We start from the raw sequence: 20,664 nt of genomic DNA on the forward strand, positions 1-20,664 counted from the left end.
GTCCGTACACTGGCGGCGTAGTGGTTCGCCCGTGAAGATCGAATTCGAACGGACAATCTTTGTCAAAAAGTCGTGTATACAGTCTTCTGGGATTGATGTGATGTCATCCGGTGCTAGTTTTTATCACGAGGGGAGGCCAAAAATGCCGATCGGTACAGACAGACATCGACATCTGAGAATTGCAATCCAGAACGAGAGATCTAGGATGTTGACAAGAGGCATTAAGCCTTTTCATTACGACACAAGTTCTCGTACATCAGATGTCAGAAAAAATGTATCGAATCCATTTGGAGGTCTTTGACCACCTATGCTACAGTCTCGACCTCACTCCAAGTGACTCATCTCTTCCATTTCGTGACGTTTTTTTCTGGTAGGAAAACATTTGCACGAAGACGTTGAGGTGCAGACTGAAGTGACTTTGTGACTCTCAACATTGGTGGCAGACACCTGTGAGACACAACTGACGATGCACCGTTACGATAAATATCTCGACAATGGCAACTATGTTGAGAAGTAGCCAGTGAACCTATGTAAATATTCCAATATCGAACAAAGGAAAATCCAGGTCGGAATAATGACAATGTTATGAAAAGGATAGATTGCTATTCACCATATAGTGGGGATGTCGAATTACAGACAGGCACAACAAAAAGACCGCTAAATAAGTAAGTTTTAGGCCAAAGGCTCCTCCTGAAGTAGACAGTGCACACGAGCACATTCATGCAAACACAACTCGCACAAACGCGACCACTGTCTGGCTGCCAGGTCTGGCCTCGGCAGCCAGAGACCGTGTCACAAAGGGCGCGAGTTGCATTTGGGCGCGCGGGTGTTGTCTACGTCAGAAGAATGCCTTTGGCTATAATCTTACTTATTTAGCACTATTTTTGTTGTGTCTATCTGCAACTCAATGTCTCCACTATATGGTCAATACCAGTCTTTCTTTTTCATACTATTGTAAATGTTCCAATATATATTTTTTACTTAGTAACATTTTTGTTTTATTGATTGCTCATTGGAACTAACTTACTAGATGCAACTTTAATTATTGTGGAATCAGCAGGAAAGCAAGGGACAAAATCTGTAAATAACTTCAGAACAGGGAAACGCGAGGTTCACCAGAAGATGTATGTGACGCTTCCAGTTAAACAGGCATGTGAAGCCTTTTAACAAGAAACAGAAATTGTCATAAAGAAGTCCCTCTTTTACTAGCTTCATCCCATGTGTGTACTGACTGTTTTAGATACTCGACTTAATGTATGTGTGTTTCAATATCGTGCTAACTTTAATTACCTGCTAGAGGCTATAAATAGTGTGTGGGTACACTTTCCTAGTAGGGGCTTGCTTCCTCTTGTGTCTTGCAACAGAGAAAGTGCCCCAGATGTTAAGACACTGTGACATTTCTTATAACATCCCTGATCTTTATCAATGCCTCTCAAAAGATGTTGCCAGAAACCAGTCTGTAAAATGGAAGTAGTGGAAGAAGAGAAATAAAAAGATAGTCCTTTTGAAAGAAAATGATCCTCTCCAATAAATGAGTTCTGAAATTACAGATCAGGTTCCAGTGTTCAAGAAACACTCTCTTATAATTTTCAAGATGCGTAGTCTGAAAAGAAAAAATCCGAATACCAGTGCAACAGAATGTCCTGCAAATGGATTTTACGCAAAACTACTCAATGGTTTCCCAGGATGAAATACAGTCAGCACATTACTGTTACAAACAAGAGATTATCTTGAGTGCATGTGCTTGGACTGGAGTTAGAGAGCAGTCTTTTGCAGTAGTGACCACCTTACACATGACAAAGATGTGGCAACATCTGAATTTAAAAATAAATTTATTGTGAGGCCATCATGCTACCCAAGAGATGACTGGTGCAGAGCTCCACTGCCCCCCTCATCTCTCTCTCTCTCTCTCTCTCTCTCTCTCTCTCTCTCTCTTTCTCTCTCTCTCTTTCTTTTTGCAACATTCCGCAGAGAAGGATCAACTGATGGAAATGTTAAAAGAAAGGTTCGTAATGAGTGATGTCTCGCCAGTACACTGTCTAACCCACAGCAATTATTTGATAGTGCAAAAGAAGAAATAAAAGGAACCTCATTTCTTTTAATAAGTACAGAAACAGTAGTAAAACATGAACAAATGCTTTCTAAGCAGTGGCTCAGTATCAGATGTGCCCAGAACTCAGTCCAGCCACTTTTTCAGACAATATAACTTGTGATCATTTACTGCTTGCCATAACAGATGAAGAAAAGGGGGGCGGGAAAGGGGGGGGGTAAGTGTGTGTAGGACTTGCACACTGAGGGTTTTGTGCAAATTTAATCATATACAGACACTTAAGCTATCTGAGGAATCAACTATGTAAAGATCTCTATGGTAGTTCATGAGACTCGACTGGACGTACAAAAGGAAGTGAGTAGGGGATCTATAACAGACAGAACATTTAATAAAATATCCCACATTTGCTTACTAAAACACAACTACAGCGTACATACAGCTTAAATGTATGTTTGCAAACATTAATACATTTCTATTACGCTTTTGATGGGTGCTGAATATGCTAGTGCTAATGGCAAAGAGAGAATTTTTACATGCAGTAATTACAATTTAACAATTTTTGGATCTTTTTTTTCCTTTACTTGTACAGTGAAACCTTGCTTCTCGCCAAATTTCATGTTACAAGGTCAAACGGAAGTACCTTACAGGTTTTGACGAGCAATTCTGCGAGTGTCAAAATTTATAAGTCTACCCGTTCCTGAGAAAAAGGAGCGTTAACAGAAGGACAAACAGACAGACAAATAAAAAAGACAAAAATATTTTTTCATGTGATATAATTACTGATTAACAATTTTCAGATTTTCTTCCTAGACTTGTACTGTGAAACCTTGTCGTTTTATGATTCTAGATCAGTGGGAAATGCCCTTTAAGTTTTTACAGAAGAGTCTGCGAGTATCAAAATATGTGCCACAAATGGCCATGTCTTCTGATTGCACTGAGTGAGCTTAAATTTTTTACATTATCCAGCATATGTCTTAGTATGCAATGTAGCTTTCAATTTTATACATCTACTCATTCCTGAGAAAAACAGGTCTTAACAGATGGGCAGATGGACAGACAAATAGGTAACAAATGACCTTTTTTGTGATATAACTGCAAATACCCAATTTTCAGATTTTTTTTTTCCTTTACTTGTACTGTGAAACCTTGCTTCTTCCTCAACTTTATGGTGCTATGTCAATGGGAACTACCCAACAGCGAGTTAGATCGTCAAAGTATGTGACACAAATGGCTGTACCTTTGACTGCACTGACTTACAACGTTAAATATTTTACACAGCCAAGGAAGTGTAGGCTTTAGTAGGTGACAAATTTTAACCTGACACACCCATCCATTCATATGAAAAAAAGGGTTCTGTTAACAGACAGGATGACGACAATGCAAACCTACACAAATGGGTTTCATTTTGGGAATACAGAAGCGTCCGATCCAGTCCGTCTGCTTTGACCCGTGACGTCACAAATATGGCAGAAACGACCATAAACCACGATTCCAATATGGCGCATATAAAGTCGTTACGTACACATTAGGAGGACGAAAATACATCGAGAAACACACACACACACACACTTTCCATAAAAAGCCCAATGACACTAACGGGACAAGCGCGGGAAATGGGGTGTTTTTTGGGTGGGGGCAAACTAAATATAAACAAATTTAGACACCCACCCCCATACAAAACAAAAAAAACAAAGAGACATCACGAAGCTCCCCAAATACCAAAATAACATCTGGAATCGGACACTTCCCTTGACCTAAATAGCTCAACAGCAGCTCCCGATCCCATAAATTAGGATCAAACACTTCCCTCGGCCTATATAGCTCAAAAACATCTCCCGATACCAATACCGACAGTCGCAGCCACACATTGGGATCGAACACTTCCCTCGACCTGCGCACTGTTAATTTTATCCGTCATATCCATTCCTGAACAAAATCGACAACCGATTAATTTTACTAAAATTACCACACGACATACAGCGAACAACACTAAATTGACCTTCACACAAAATCGTTAACTCACTGAAACGAATTCCGCTACAAACACACCGACACTCAAACAATTCTGGATAATGAGCAAAAGCAAACTGAGCCCATTACACCACACAAACAAAAACCGTGAACATATCACCAGTGAGCATAACAAACCACAATACGACAACATCTGCAAACACGCCACACTCACAAACCAAACTTCGCACCGTCGTGACGTAACACACGACGACACCCTTATGTCACGGGTCAAAGCCGATGTGTGGGATCGGACACTTCTGTTGACCCTTCATTTTTACCAATTGAGGTACAGAGCCCTAAAACCGAGTAAGAATATATGAAATTTACTCATAGGACGAGTCAGATGATTATGCTGTCACGTTCCTGAGATTCAAAATAGCACTGATATTAATGACTGCTGTACAAGCCGACATAGATAATGCATTTTGGAAATGAGTTGCTGTGACTTACGATGGAAAAAAATTACACTAGTGAAGTGATTAGAGCGGTCAGAGCACAGCAGGCCAGTGTAAGTGCTGTCAGTAAATAGATTGAACATACTACAGCAAAGATGAAGCGCTGAAAATAATTTCTTCTCCTGTTGTACAAAACAGTGGGGGGGGGGGGGGTCAAGTTTGATAACTTTTACAGCAAATTTCATGTCTCTATGGTTTAATTTAGTTTTTGAGCTGTTTTTAAGACTGCAGCTTTATTTCTGTTGCTACTGCCACTTTATACAGTTTTAGCCATCTGGAAAGCGTTTAATATAATTTTGGAGGGCCAATCATCAGGCATGTCCTGTCCATCACATTACTTGTCCCGTGCATAACATTTATTGTTTCAGAAATTTAAATTTATAAATGGCCCTACATTAAGATGTGCTAAGTACAGTTCTTGAGGTTTCAAGTTCTCGTAGTAGTTACACTAGATTTAATGTATACATAAATCACACAAATCTTGCTTGAATATTCTGCAGACTACAACAACATAGGGGCAATTCCACAGTTACGGGTGTTACATGTACACACCTTAAAATTAGGAAAAATAATGTAAGGAAAAATATTTATTGAATTTAATATTGAAAACTTTTAAGGCTTACATTATATTTCATGTTAGAAATGTTGATACTGGAATTGACCTGGCGCCTGTTATGAGTTAGGGAATTCTCTAATTTCTGCAAACTTGATGAAGCTTTTATTCTTGTAAAACAACTGTTAAAAGGTATTGCCCCAAATTTTATTTTGAAATATAAATTTTTATTTTTTTGGACATCATAACTCAGTATATATATATATTTTTTTTTGCTGTTACGGGTATTACATTAAATGTTACGGGTGTTACATAGATGCATCAGATTTGATTCTTGAAGGAAGAAATTTATGTCTCAATTGCATAAAAAGAAAAGAAGTATTGTAGTTTATTTGGAATAAAAGTATGTACTTAAGAAAACATATTTGAAGGATAAAGCTATTTATTACACAAAAATTTTTGTTACAATTTTATAGTACAACTAGACCAAGATATCGTTACTTACCATTTACCTCATTTTGTAGGCCTAATAAATTTATGACAAAAATGTTTTCTTATTATTGATGGTTTAAAAACTTCATTTAATAATCTTTTTCAGCAACATCCAACTCAAAATTGAACTCTTAGTACAAACGGTTACCTTGTTGTTTGATTTCTGGTGTTGTTACCTTAGATAGTACTAGACTGAATTTCACAAAACAAACATCAGTTTCGTCTAGTTTAAAAAGCGTTTTACTTTTTCCTACTGACTTCAGGAACATTATTTTCACATCCTCCTCCTCATCAACCTCACTCTGGCAAATTCCCAAGTAACAGTATTGAAATTTGGATAGGGTTGGCTTCTTTTTGTCACTTGGAATGTCAACCAAGACAAATAACTCAAATTTTAAATCAGACTTTTCAACTTTATTAGTTAGGCTTAACTCACAAGCACTTCCAATATTGTCTTGTGATTCAGATAGTGAAACAGTCTCCTGATCAGAATCATCAGAACCGCACACTTCATAGAAGTTTATGTATCTTTTGCATGTAATGTTTTAACTTTGGCCTCCTCAGTAATAAATACTGACATCCTTGTCATCAATGACTCTGCTGTTTTTGAAGCCATTTTGAAGCCAGCAAATCAGTTGTGTTATAAGGCCGAAAGTGATGGCAGCCCTGGATTTGAGGAATTGCTTGTAAATTTTTCCACCTTTCATCCAAAATAGGAATGTTATGCTCCACTGTTATCTTATCAACCCATAGTACCTTAATTTTAGAAAAACTCGTCGGAGTGTAGTCATAAAAGTCAATTGCGTTGTTAATAATAACTTTCCTAGATCTTACAGCTGTCCACATGCTCCCCTTGAGTGCACCTCCAATGCCATCCATGGCTCCTTTACCATGTGGACTGGCAAAAAAATTCCACTCAACTGTCAATCCAAAGTCTCTCTCAAAATAACAAAGCTTGGACAAAGTATATTTATTTTTGAACTGCCCAGCACAGTTGTCAGAAAATATAAAAACTATTTTAACTTTAGAAAACGCTTTTTTAAGCTCCGTTATAACAGTTTTAAGAAAAGTCCACACAAAATATTGCGTGTGTGAAAGGTCGTTACTGATGACTGCATAGGACCTGACTTCATGGTTTGCAAACTAAATGCAGAAAGTGCAAATAGTTACTTGTGAATGTGTCCAGTGTGCAGTCTGTACCTCATCTTGTGAAATTAGAGCATAATTCTCTGCAAAGTCCATTTGAAGAACACATTCTTCAACATCAAGGCTGTTTTTCTTTCCTTGGAAGAAATCACTCTGCTTTATCTTCACATAGCAATGTTTTTTAAACTGAGGCAATTTGTCAACCAGTGATGCTAAGGCATCATCGCAGCTCACTGAATGTTCACTAAGACAAGGAAGATGTTTCACATCATTTTCCCATTGCTGCCAGACACTCTTTTTTGTTAAGTCAAAGCCTTCTGGGATAAATTTGCTCAATTTAATTTGACATTCCTGGCATGACCCAAAAACACAGTCTTTCTTCTGTGAATTACAACTTAATTCGTTCAATAATTCCTTGTGATTGCTTGGAACAGATGGAACAGCTTTTGCTCAAATACTCAAGTATGCTTATGAAATTGTAGGCTCTTATGAATGGCTAGAATTTGCCTCAATAAGCAGTTTACTGGGCCTATACAAAATTTAAGACTGAGGTTAGCAATATTGTTGTTCTTGGTAAAGTTCCAATTAACTTTTATAATGCAGGTGTAGTGCTTAAACAAGTGTATGCAGAGGAATAAAAATTTTTGTTTTCATATGTAATAAACATAGTTAAAAAACTTTTTTCATTCATAATAATACTCTTCGGTTATAATTTAAATGTAGGGCCTAGGCCTACTACAGCTGAAGGTGGCATTAAACCTTCCAATTCACGTTACGGGTGATACGCATGTGTTAAGTAACACCCGAAACAAAAATTAGTAACACCCGTAACAGCCCTAAGATTGTTAAATAAGATTTCAAAATGCCATGTAATGGTATGATATTGTAAAACATGTGCATAACCTCACTTTTACAGAAAGGTATTGTACAGAACAAATTTACTAGATTACAAATTAAACTTTTGTATCTTTTTTGTTATGGGTGTTACAAGCTGCACATATATTATAAAACTAACAAAATAAAGAAATGCAAATAGCTTAGCTCAACAAAACGAATTATTATGAGCTATAACAATGTTGACTTCAATATTCTTTGCAACAGTAGAACAATCGGCCATAGATAACACAACTAATACTCATCTGGAAATAGCATAAAACATACCTCTCTGTGGCACCATAGAGTAGTGCACTTTAAACACTTAGTGACGGTAGAAATTTAATGTTTTCATAGTCATGATTATTTTGCAATGAACAAATGTACTTTTAACTTGACATTTTTAAGATTATATTTGAAATATTGTCTTTTTAATTTTTTTGTCACAAAGTCTCTTTAACATCGAATGATCCATAGACTTAATTTTTGTCCCATTTGTCACACCATTTTTTAAATTTTTTTTCTTTGACAATAACAGTGAACTACTAAAATCGCCCAGTAATCTTTTTTACCAACTAATAAAAGTTTGTATTCCAGAAAGGAACCAAGTATTTAAAAATATATATAATGTCCAATGCACCCTTATGGAAAGGCTGAACAATTATCAACTGGTAGCTTTTCCTGCTGACAAAGTATGCATTTAGGTGACAAGAAACATGTGACAGTAAATTTCATTTTATAATGCACATATGAAAAATACATCAATGTATGTTTATCAGTGACATACGATAGTCTTGTGTATGTCTTCGAAAAATTTGCTCATAAAAAGGTGAACTTTCACCTCATCTCCTCCAGAAGATAGCTCCAAAGTTTTGCAAGTAAAAGAGCTACACAATATCAAGAAATACAGATTTGCTTTGTCCATATTACACTCAAATGTGAACAACAAAATTTCATATACATTTGTTTAATAATAAAGGAAAGTAATATTCATTCACAACATGTTCAAAGCTTAATTAGAATAAAATTATTAATAACTTAACTAAAATTGAACAAACCTAAACAAATGCTAGAGAATTTTTTTAAAATTATAAATAGGATATTTGAGGATGTTATTCCTTCTCACCTCTTCAGTGTTAATGTCGTTAACTGTTTTCTTCCCCGAATTCTTCAATTGTCTCAACTACTGAGAGGAGACTCTCGAAAAAATTCGTCATGCACACCCTTAGATTCCTTACTTCTGGCGCCCTCACTTTACTGCAAAATAAAGGCCACAGTATAAACTTCACCGTAAACGAAAAATGGTAATGATTGTCCTGCTAACTTGGAAGAAAGGGAACTCACATAGATAAAACATTTTCATTGATAGAGAAATTCTTTTTCACTTTGCTTCTGGCAGGCTCTAGATCCACTCTTAGGACCTTGTGTGCTATTTCAGCGTGTCGTTTCGCTAGAAACGGAATATCGACTTGTCTACAGAGCATTATTTAAGGAAAAAGAACTACTTTATCATGGAAATAAATTACATTAATTCGTTCTGTAATTGCTGCACATAATTTGTGAGTTGAATGCCAACATGTAAACAAGGGATTCATTCCGCCCGATTCCGATTACCGAACAACGTAGCGCCACATAATCGCATTAGCAGGTCCAACTTTCAGTACACGAGTTGATTACACTTCTACAACAGAGCTCTATAACTTTAATCAATTAATGAGCCTTCGCTGTTGTTACAAAAGGATACAACTCATATTCATCACCTTCCACCGACATAGCGACGATACCTTCGACCATAGAGGACGATACTCACAATAGATTCGATATTCTACCGTATCGATAGTTCTCTTCCGCATTCGTTATCGATAACGTTAGTCGCACAATGCTGGCGGCCTTGACCAATCAGAGGTTTCTTCCTATGCGCAAGCGAAATCTGATTGCGTGACGTCACAGTGAGAATCAACAAGAGAAAGGCTGTGGGAGTGATAGTATTTTTTACTGGGAGAGTGACGTTTAAATGAGATTAAGTGCACCATACGAAGCCTTCATTAGTCACCGCTCTAAGCGTCAAGAAGTCATCGACATTGTTATTATGCTAACGATTCTGTGATGTACAAGCCGTTTTATAGATAGTACAACACCTTTTCGCAGACCTCATGTTTCATGGTCATTTAACTGTAACAAATGGCCTACTTTACACATAGGTTGTAGAAACTGGAGTAAATGGCAATTCCGTGTCCGACAAGTAAAGAAGGTGTTGGAATCGATAGTGCCTGCCAGCTTTATTTATGGTTAATTCATTATCATGTTAGGTTAGAAACTGTAACTTGTTAAATTTACGTAAGTTCATAGTACTTGTTTGATGTATGAGAGATACCAGTCGCCAGTGGCATTGAGTGAAAGTGAGTATTTTTATAACGGTTTACGTGGTTTTTCGTCGACGTACCATATTGCGATGGCAATAGGCTGGTGATTGTTTACCAAGTTCCATTTTTTTGTATAACACTGAGTGATAGAACAATGGGGCTGCTGTTTTCTAAAATTTGGAGCCTGTTCGGAAATGAAGGTAAGGGAAAGAGAGCCATTTGGCACACTGTTTATTTATTTTTATTCTGTGAGTAGTAGTTAGCTACATATCACCAGCTGTTAACTATTGTGGGTTACATTCAGCACTTCTTACGTCATACACTAGTAATTTATAAACATTAGTGTAAGTACACGGAATGAAACACCCTTAGTTCTTCGCACAATTTTGTCAGAATGCTGTTCATGTTGTCATGTCATCAAAATTGTTTGTTTTATCCCTTAACGAAAGTAGCTTAAGTTATTTAAATTAGTAACTGCCTGAGATTTTTGTTGTCATGTTTGATCTCGCAGCATTGTTTATGGGATCCAAGCTAGTAGCAAGTTAGGCAATTTTGTATTACCTATTTTGTTATTTTTATCCGTATTTGACCAGCATTCTCAGTTTGTCATCTTTCATTTTTTTCTTCTAGTTGTAACATTCTAGATATTTGAATAATTTTTTTTTTCGTGCCCAAGTAGCAACTGTGGTGGTTGCATGTCAGCTGTTAAATGACACTGCATCTGGAGATGTTGCGTAAGCTCTCTGATCTTACTCTCATAATTCCTTTGTGAGATGTTAAGGGATGACAGAAAAATTGTTGCACAGTGTGTGTTACCTGGATTGAGCCAGTTAATTAATAAGGCAGAGGTCCTCTTTCTTCCAAGGTTTCCCATTTAGGTACCCCAACCGTTTTTGTTAAAATTGCATAAGGGCTATATTAGCCTGCAACAATTCTGTCAGTGCATGTGTAAATTAGTTTAATGATTTTTTTTCATACCTACTTTAAATTATTCCAAACACAACAATAATGTAAAATTTGGTCACACTAGCATCTTGCATGTGTGGTTATCTTTTTGAGATGCACTGGACTTTCCAGAACCCTTCAAACAAACGTATCTTCCCTGAGACTGTTTTTACCTGATTCTCACTTCACACAGCTTCATGGTGTTAATCCAAGATACTTTTAAAATGTGATATGCTCAAAATGTTTCCCACTACTCTTGTAACTGGATTTTATGGGATTCTTTCTCTTTGTTATTTCTCCATTTTTATTTGAAGGGTGATGGTTTATTTTTGTTTTTAATTTGATGTGTTTCATGTTCGTTCCTGTTACAGACAGTTTGATAGTATTTATAACACGTGAAGAGATATGAGACCTCTACTGTTAGATTTGTTGCCTTTTCGAGCTTGGAAAAGTTTTCCATGGAGATAGACCGATCTGTTGTTGACACAATCACAAAAGTACTTAGGTCAACGAAACAACAGGAATGTTATGTCGCCACTTGCAGCTTATTCTTTGTCCAGCAGTGACCACAGGCTGATCAAAAGTGGTTAAAGTGTTACATCCGCAAGATTGTAAATTGTAACTTAACATGTGCCACACAAATGCATTCCCTCCCTCGCGCATGTACACACACACACACACACACACACACACACACACACAAAAACAAAAAAAAATCGTTATTGCTCTTCACCTTCATACACTGAAAAACAATGAAATCAGAGAAGCAGCAGCAGGAATTCTATAGTAAACAGTTCAAGCAATTGGTAGACTATCTTCTTTGAAGTGAGCTGTTATATTACATACATGGTGTTTCTAATGTTTTTATTTGTATATTTGAGTTTAGATGTTGCTGTGTGTATTGTTTACAATTGTGAAAATTGTGTGTAATCGAAAGAACATTATACCGACCGAATGAGACACTGCACTTACTATTCAGACGGATGGAATTTGCACTTTTCAACCGTATCGATTTGGGTTTTCTGAGGTTTCCCAAAATAATATGACAAATGCAGGCAAGCTTCCCTCGAGTTCATTGCCGATCACGTGTCATATCCCGTAAATATTTCCTTGTATGCTTTTATGTCTGTGCATTAGAGATGTTTATTTTCATTTTATTATGATGACAAATATTACACAGAAAGTAAAAGGAGATGTTTTTCAACTTATTGTAGAGTGCATTAGTTTGTAAGTGTTAGACTGCCATATCAAAGGAAACTGAGATCGTGTGGTTTGTAGAACACAAGATTGTGATGGTGGGCCTGGACAATGCGGGCAAGACTACGATCCTGTACCAGTACCTGATGAACGAGGTGGTGCACACGAGTCCCACAATTGGCTCCAACGTCGAGGAGGTGGTCTGGAAGAACATCCATTTTATCATGTGGGACTTGGGTGGCCAGCAGTCCCTGCGCGCTGCCTGGAGCACCTACTATGCCAACACGGAGGTGAGCCTGCCGACCGCACTGTCAGAATACTCGTTTCACAGTGACATTGCATTATACAGTTTATGAATAGCTCTAAAAATGTGTGCACCACCTTCATAACTTAGCTAATTTGTTTGTTTTGATTGCAAACAGCTAAAGGTCACTCACAGTGTAAGTGCCTGTCGCATTGTGTGCCGATGTTAACTAAACGTTGATGTCGGGCCTAGCCAGTCGGGTGATAATGTACGATAGTCAGTGAAAATTGCTGAATCTGATTTCTTTTTGTAGAATATACAAATTGATTACATTTATTTTCTGTGAGGTGGATGCAAGAATAACTTTGACTAATTTGATTATTTTGAATTTTAAGGTTGGGTATTGAGTACTAATTTTCGTTTTCTTTAGTGACTGGAGAAGGGGGAAAAAGAGAAATCTAGATGAGCTGACAGACTAACCTTTAGCATAGATTAGGATGTAATGTGAAATTTTGGTTGAGAGGTGGCAAAGCCAACAAAACTCAACACAAAAATACTACAGCCATGATAGACTGGTGTGTACTGTAGCCTCAGATATGGGATGTGGTCAAAAAGTAATGAGAATTTTTGTTTTTCTTAAAGAATCGTTATTTATTCGTTGTCGTCAAAAGCAATCCTTCGCAGATATAATACCCTTGTGCCAGCAATTTTTGCAATCTTGGAGGCCCTTCTGGAACTCGAGTTTCAATATAGTATTCAGCTCCTTCAGTGATTTTTTTTTTTCTGTCGTCGGGGGTGGCAAAATGACATCCTTTCACAGTATTCAGCCTTGGGAATAGAAAAAAGCTGCAGGGGGCATATGTGGCAAATACGGTGTCTGAGGCAATGTAATAGTCTTTTATTTTTTCCAAAAAAAAAATCATGAACAAGCATTGGGTGTGAGCACGAGTGGTTTTGCCACAATTCTAGTAGTTTCCTTTGGATTACTTCACTTGAGTGGAGCATAACTTCCCTATTGACCACATGACCTTAAGGCAGGATCTCGTAATTCACTATCCTATTGTAATTGGTGAAAACAGTGAGAAGAACTGTCAGATGTGATCAGACTTGTCGAATTCTTTTCAGTCTTGGCTCTTCAATTTCATGTCCAAATCTTCCGGAAAAAAAAAATTGCTGGGCATGATCCAGAGGTTCTGCAAATATCATCAGCACCCTCTCTGATGGTAATTCGGCAATTTTCGTCATGGGTCAAACCAGGCGGATGGAATCAGACGCTTCTGTTGACCTGGTTCCAGGTGTTATACCCTGCAGCTGTTCAACATTGCGGGCTCTCGTTTGTGAATAACTGACAAAAAAAAGTTTTCACAATAATTAAAAAATAGTTTAAAAAAGAAGTATTTTCACAGTAGTGTAATAATAGATGTGGTGCAAGCTTCAAATACATGAGCTTGTGGCTTCAAATCTCGTCAGGTGCTGCGAAATTTTTTATTTTTGAATGTTTATCAAAATAATTTCGATTATTAGTTTATTCAGATAATTAGTTTAAATGGAATTTTTTTACTTCTGTTTCTTTGTCAAATCATTTTAATCACCTTGTTAGCTTCTTCAGTTGCTCTCATTTGTTTCTTCCTACAATTCTTTTTCTACTTGGCGTCTTACTGAATGTGATTTTAATTATGTCCATGCACTAACATAAATTTCTTCTCTTCCATCATTGTATATTTTCGGCCATGTTACTGCATTCATTATTCAATATTACTATTTTTTATTTTGCTCAAATTTTGTTTTACTTATAATCGCTGTTTCCGTTTAAATCTTCATCTACATTATTTTGTCCGTAGTGCAAGAGGAATTTATGTTTTAAACGTTTGTATCACGAATACTGTCCAAGAAGATGTACATTGTGTAGCAAAAATTGCATTTTTGACAAAATTGCACATATAAATAGATTATTTCATCTTTCATTTTTTACCAAGTAGATCAACATCGTAGTAGACAAAGAAAAATAATTATTTACATTCACATGCAATTTGCAGCTGGAAAAAGAATGATGGGAAGAAGAAACGAGAGCTATCAAAAAAGTTAATACGGTGATTAAAATGACGTGACAACTGAACAGAAATTAAAACATTTATCTTAAACCCACTGCTAGAATAAAAATAATGACCAAATTATTTTGATAAAGATTAAAAATAAAAACTTACTTGAGCCCATATTGTCTGGCTATGAGATTTGTACTGTAAGCATTACATTGCATAACTGCTCTATATGATATTTTTATATAAAGCTGTAGAGCAGTACATTAAATTCCAAATTTTTTTCATTAACTACTTGCGAAAAATGCCCACCACAGTGAATTTTTGTAGTGTGTGGTGGCTGGGATTTTAACCTACAGTACTGTACAGATTAATTCATAAAGTCAGTCCCAAACTGGGGACCTCTCCCTGTCAGACTGCTGTCCGATTCCTGACAATATCGGTCATTAAAAAAAAGAGAATGTTTTAAATTACACTCCACGCGATTGTCAAAGGAGATTCTAACCTTCAGTTTAGCGAGAATTTGTCTGATCACGCTTTCTGCCATCATTTCAGTTGTACTGTATGCTGGCAACAGGTAGTTCTATTTGAGCTGTCAGAAAGTGCGTGTCGGCTACACACCTCGTCTCGCTTTACGGTATTTCTGTTCTCGCCTTCGGACAAAAGCAGCGCCGTGCCACAACACCGACACGGCAGTGACACCAAAATCTTACAATCGATTAAAGAGACGGACGTTAAAATGTATCGTGGTTATACGGCTACAAATCTGTTTACTAAAATTCTCGATGTTCTCGGATGAGGTGAGTATCTCTTCCCTGTGTTACTCTACACCTGTTAGGAAAGTGAGGTCTCGTCAAACATCCGGAGCGACTCGTAGAGTTAATAGAATTGAAATAATGTGGCTGAAGCAATTTATTGATTTAAATAAAGTCAATTAATTGTACCGCAAAGATGATACAAACTTGGCCCTACAAAGTCTGAGAGAGTACCAGCCTTGTCAGTGCTGCTGCCACTGGTCTTTATATGTTTCAACAATTGCAGCACGAAAACATACACTGTTTGAATTAGATATTTTTGAAGTTTACAAGTAAAATTTAATTAGTTTTGCAAAACAGGCTACAGAATTGTCGATTCAGATGTGTTGCGATCTTTCTAAAATGATTAATGTGCCAAAATATCGAGAGTGTATTGGTGAAATGACATGAAACACCTTTATAAAGTGATGTTGGATGTCATTTCCTTTGTAACTTTGTTAATACAGATTTGATTTTGATACTAACAGGACCCGTGCAACTTCGATTAACTGAATAATGATTGCTATTAATTTACTGTGCTTGAATTTTGTAAGCACAAGTTTGGACACTTGTTTTATCCTTATATGCCCAGTTAGTGATTAAATATCATTATATTTCATCTCAATTAAATTTCAGGTACCTCTGTCATTCATCGAGCCAGCTAATACCATTACAGTACATGTTAATTTAATTAAATACCTTCACATATATACTGGTAGGTGGTGTCGTGAACTTCAGTTGGCCACGAACCACGTGTGTTCTTCTATCCTGCTACTTTACAAGATTTGGCGAGGATGTTAATGACAGTAGTGATCTGTACATACAAAGGAGTACATCAGATGTAGAAAATATGCTGGTGTTGCTTAGCATTATATTGCCACTAATATGACGTCCAAAGGCTTATACACAAATCCTGGAGAATTCTTTAAAGTTGGCAGCGTGTACATTTAATCTAATATTTATCACGAACGCCAGGAATATTGTTGCAGACACTCCTTTTGTCTCGGACTATATAAAAACTTACAATGAAAGTGTTTGAGAGTTTGCGTTGTTATGGCTCCGGCATTAAATGTTTCAGATTAGCGTTACTTTTACCGTTTTGTTTGTCTACAAATGTCTGTGTGTGTTTATTTTTCGGAAAGTGCATTACGATCACTGAAAGAAACCCCCCCAGGGACTCAGAATTGATTTGCCTCATACACGTTTGGAGACTCCGGTGTACCTGAGCCGGGGACCGCTGCCTGCCGCGTGTCCTCTGTCACCATGAGCTACAGGCACGCTTCGGTGGCCACCCTGCGGCACAGCGGTGGAATGTCTAAAAAGCCCTCAATCTTACGGTGCGCGGCGCACCGAAAAGATGTGTGGCTGACGAGGTGGAACAGTCGAGAGTGGGAACCTCCTAGGAAACTGAGCGTGCATCAGTTGTACGAGGCTTATCCAGGTACGTGGCGCTCTGTCTAGGTGGACTTCTAGTTCCCTAGCTGCTCGTGGGACTAAAATGGATCCTTTGACTTTTAATTTTACACCTGCCAGTAGGACGGGTAGACTGCCGACGGGCACCGAGGCCCGACTCGATAAGAGGGCTCGGGTAATTGGCTCTCCAGACGGGGAGTAAAGAAAAGCAAAGCAGTAAAGAATAACGGAACATGAGGTGGCAATCTAAATGTGTTTCTATTAATAAAAAGGAAAAAAGGAAGTTTTAAGAGAGTCTCACTTTTATATGTCCATAAGGGCTGAGCAGGAGCTGCCAGGAGTCTAAAATCTGTACAGTTGCAAAATGAGACACTGTCGGTGGAAATGTCCAGTTCTGGAGAAGCTGTTAACCTACAGAGAGGTAAGTGCCCGGGGGAATATGCTACAGACACCGAGCTCCGTAGCTCCTTAAACTTCAGCAAAGGTGTTGTCGTGTAGGGATCTAGTTGAAATTCCTATAGAAAGAGTGGGCCCTCGAGGGAATTGTTGATGTTCAGAAAATTATGAAAAGGGTGGACAGGGACTCGGTAAAATCGGTCCTACATTTTCATCTTCAGTACTGACAAAGCCCCAGAGCACACCGAGGTGGTCTTTCTTCACCCAAAAGTACAGCTGTAAGTTCCAAACCTGACGGACTGTCTCAAATTCCAGCATTTTGGGCGTACGACCCGAGGCTGTAACGACGTGTGGCGACTGCATTGAGGTCGCCTGTGAAGGAGTCTGTTGCACGTCTCTTGTCAAATGTATAAACTGTTCTGGAAACCACCGTGTTTAGAATAGGGACTGCATAATCTTTCTAGAGGAATGCAAACTTCGACAGGGTGTATACGACCCGGGAAATCCGGGAAAAACCTGGGAATTTTTCATCCGGGAGAAAACCGGGAAAAACCCGGGAATTTTTCATTGTTTTAGCTTTCTGTTAAATTTTTGTAATTTTGACTGCAGAATTGATTCTCTAGCAAAGAATGTTATTGTAACCTGGCTACTGGATAACTGCAGCAATAAAATATAAACGAGAGGGAAAAAAATAAAACTTTAGTGGCAAAGGAAATGTGCAATTTAGGACAATAAACACCGTGCATGCACAAGCGTTTGCAGATAGCAAAAATATATCAACGCCCGTAGGGCGCAGACTGTAATACTTCGTAACAATAAACTACTTGCTATGAGCATGACGTAACAACTGTTCACATTAGGTTCGTTTGACCAGTTGCCAGCAGTCTGTTGCGCATGCGCATTTGACTCGCGTATAAGCAGTACCTTCTCCCACTTCCCGCTACTTGAAGTTTGGCTGTTAGCTGTATTGGTAGTAGCAGCAAGCAGCCAGATGCAAACGAGAATTTTTCTCGCGCGCCCTAGCTGCCAGATTCGCGCTTGCACAGAGTTGCAGTGTGGAGGGGGTTAGTCCTACGTGACCCGTGTTTACGTTAAGTGATTTCGATGCTTCTCTTCGTGTACAGCTCCCACGTCAAATGAAAACAAAATGGATTTCTGTGGCCGGGAGCTATCAAGTGAATTAAAATACATTCACATAATTACGGAGGGCAAAAATATATTATTAATTTCAGTTTCTGATTTTATTTTCTTTCCAAGTTAGTAGCAGTCAAGCATTAATCGCCTTGCAGAAGAATGAAGTTATTTTTGCAAGTTTGCTAAAGAAATTCCGCTGAGGCAATCATTTTATTTGAAACGAAGTGTTTCATTCTACAGTATTGGCTAGTTCCAACTCTTCGCTGAAAAAAATGGTTCAAATGGCTCTGAGCACTATGCGACTTAACTTCTGAGGTCATCAGTCGCCTAGAACTTAGAACTAATTAAACCTATCTAACCTAAGGACATCACACACATCCACGCCCGAGGCAGGATTCGAACCTGTGACCGTAGCGGTCGCCCGGTTCCAGACTGTAGTGCCTAGAACCACACGGCCACTCCGGCCGGCTGTTCGCTGAATTTCAAGTGCACGTTATCTTCTGCCATGTATGGCATTACACCATAATAAAGAACCAAACATTAGATTGTAGAGTACTGGTACTCCAAGGAAATTTACATCCCAAAAATAACACGGAAAAGCTTAATATCAGATGGGACCTACTTCATTGTGAATCTGGAAAAAGCCAATTTGCACTTCAAGCCGAATTATGCATTTTAGTATGGTTTACGAAATTTCGATGCTCGTTGGAGTATCCTCCGATGCCCTGTTTCTTTTATGGTGCAATGTAAGCTCTCTTAGTGCTTTATACACACGAACATGTGAGCTTCCTACACCACTGCAGTTGCACACGCACAATAATGCGTTTTCTGGAGCTCTCTGGGAACTGGTAAATCGAACCTATTTCTAACAGTATTGCGAACGGTGGTTAGAAAAGCATTACTTTCAAAGGAAATTTCTTTTCACGCACGATGAATTATGTTACGCGTGAGAAAGTGGGATGGATATCTAAATCACAGAGTGTTTGAAACTGAGCAGTTTGAGGACCAGCCACTTACAAGAATTTCGAGCCGAGGCATTTATGTCATAATTTTAAATTTACTGGCACATTTGTGTGATGTATCTTAAAGTATAACACACGCAAAAAAAGATCAATATTACATGTGAAAGTTTAACTTCTATTGCAGCGTGTTAATCTTAGAGACCAATATTATATGTGAAAGCTTAGCTTTTCTTGTAGATATACGGTACTGTGTACATTAATGTAAACCGTTAACTTTTCCACGTGTGTTCGCGCTATGTAACCAGTAATCTTGCTATTGGCTGACTATAACACGTGTCCTATGCCACGAATAGCTGCTGTCATCGGCTGGCGAGATCTCGTGGCTCGAGATATGACTCGCTTACAAAAAGACATCGCAACCTCGGTTGCAACATTCCGAAAACTAACACGCTGTGTTTGGTGCAATTCGAATTTATGCTTTCGTAATACGAAAATATGCAGCGTATATGTTGCTGCAAATCAAAGGTGTTTCCAAAACTTCTCTCCTTTTTTTTATTAAAAGTCTCTCCAAAACTTCTCTGCTCCGCCCCCCCCCCCTTTTTTTTTTTTTTTTTTTTTTTTTTTTTTTTTTTTTTTTCCCCCCCCCCCCCCCCCCTGAGAAGTTCTACGCGATTATATAAAACGTTAACCATTCAAAGGATTGATAAGTTTTACAGTTCCGAGGGAAAATCTACGGAAAACCTACTGTCACTTACCACAGAAAAAGTGTATTTTCGATATTTTTTAAACGGGATATCCGGGAGAAATCCGGGAATAATCCAGGAAATTTTTTTTCCTTGTCCCCGTATACACCCTGTTCGAGAAATAAGAACACCAAAGCACATCCCGTGTGGTGAGGCCAAAAAGATCTAAAAGTTCGTGCAGCCTCCCGCATTTGCTACACCTTCGGCATCGATCCTCGAGGAGCGTACCTCGAAAGTTGACGCCTCTACACAAACGGAGGTTCGCATGTCGGCAGTAACGCCTGCACCTGTCAGTGCACTTGCAAGGCAGCAAGTGTTTCAGAACCTGTAGCAGCCGACATCGGAGAGTCCCAGGCACCTCCGACGGCTGAGGTTGTCGAGAAGCCCGGCACGACTGTCACCGGCAGAGCCCTCGAAACAGAGAAAAGATAACGTACGGCAATAACAACAAGTAAAATCGGGTAGTGAGACGTCGGACCGTGTCGACACGCTTCTACCTGGTGCTGCATCTGCCTCTTCCCCAGAGCTGACGGAGTACGGGGAGTACGTGGGGCAGTCGTCTCGCCCACAACTGAACTTTCACCCACCGCAGTCCCCCCACTCCGGTGGAGACACGGGGCGATAATCTCGCAGCCTTTCGGGTGGCGAGACCAAAATGTCGCCGCATTGTTTGAGAGAGCGAGAAGAGCTCGTGGCGACAGTTTCTGAGCACCGTTAATCGTTCGTCAGAGAGTTCTGCTGCTTTGGAGACGGTCAGTAGAATTTCTAGGAGAGGAGGGAAGTGCCGCGTGGTTGCCGTAGTGGAGAACGGTACTCTCCAAACCACACAAGACATTGCCTGGACTGTAACGGCCT

General features: G+C 38.6%; 2 protein-coding genes across 4 annotated transcripts in view; one reads left to right on the forward strand and one right to left on the reverse strand.

The window, feature by feature from the left end:
* The window catches only part of LOC126108123 (phosphatidylinositol N-acetylglucosaminyltransferase subunit P), a 43,276-nt gene extending 34,437 nt beyond the window's left edge, over nt 1–8,839 (reverse strand). For all 3 annotated transcript variants that reach the window (XM_049913369.1, XM_049913367.1, XM_049913368.1), the window contains exon 1: nt 8,709–8,839. The gene's annotated coding sequence lies outside the window, so the exon portion shown is untranslated. The remainder of the gene's footprint in view (nt 1–8,708) is intronic.
* Nucleotides 8,840–9,527: 688 nt separating this feature from the next.
* Nucleotides 9,528–20,664, forward strand: part of LOC126108122 (ADP-ribosylation factor-like protein 5B) — a 53,155-nt gene continuing 42,018 nt past the window's right edge. Inside the window, exons 1-2 of the mRNA XM_049913366.1 lie at nt 9,528–10,145; nt 12,169–12,377. Coding sequence (XP_049769323.1) covers nt 10,100–10,145; nt 12,169–12,377 — 255 coding nt within the window. The 5' untranslated portion in view covers nt 9,528–10,099. The remainder of the gene's footprint in view (nt 10,146–12,168; nt 12,378–20,664) is intronic.

Source organism: Schistocerca cancellata, chromosome 11 (assembly GCF_023864275.1).
Source record: "Schistocerca cancellata isolate TAMUIC-IGC-003103 chromosome 11, iqSchCanc2.1, whole genome shotgun sequence".
NCBI lineage: Eukaryota > Metazoa > Arthropoda > Insecta > Orthoptera > Acrididae > Schistocerca > Schistocerca cancellata.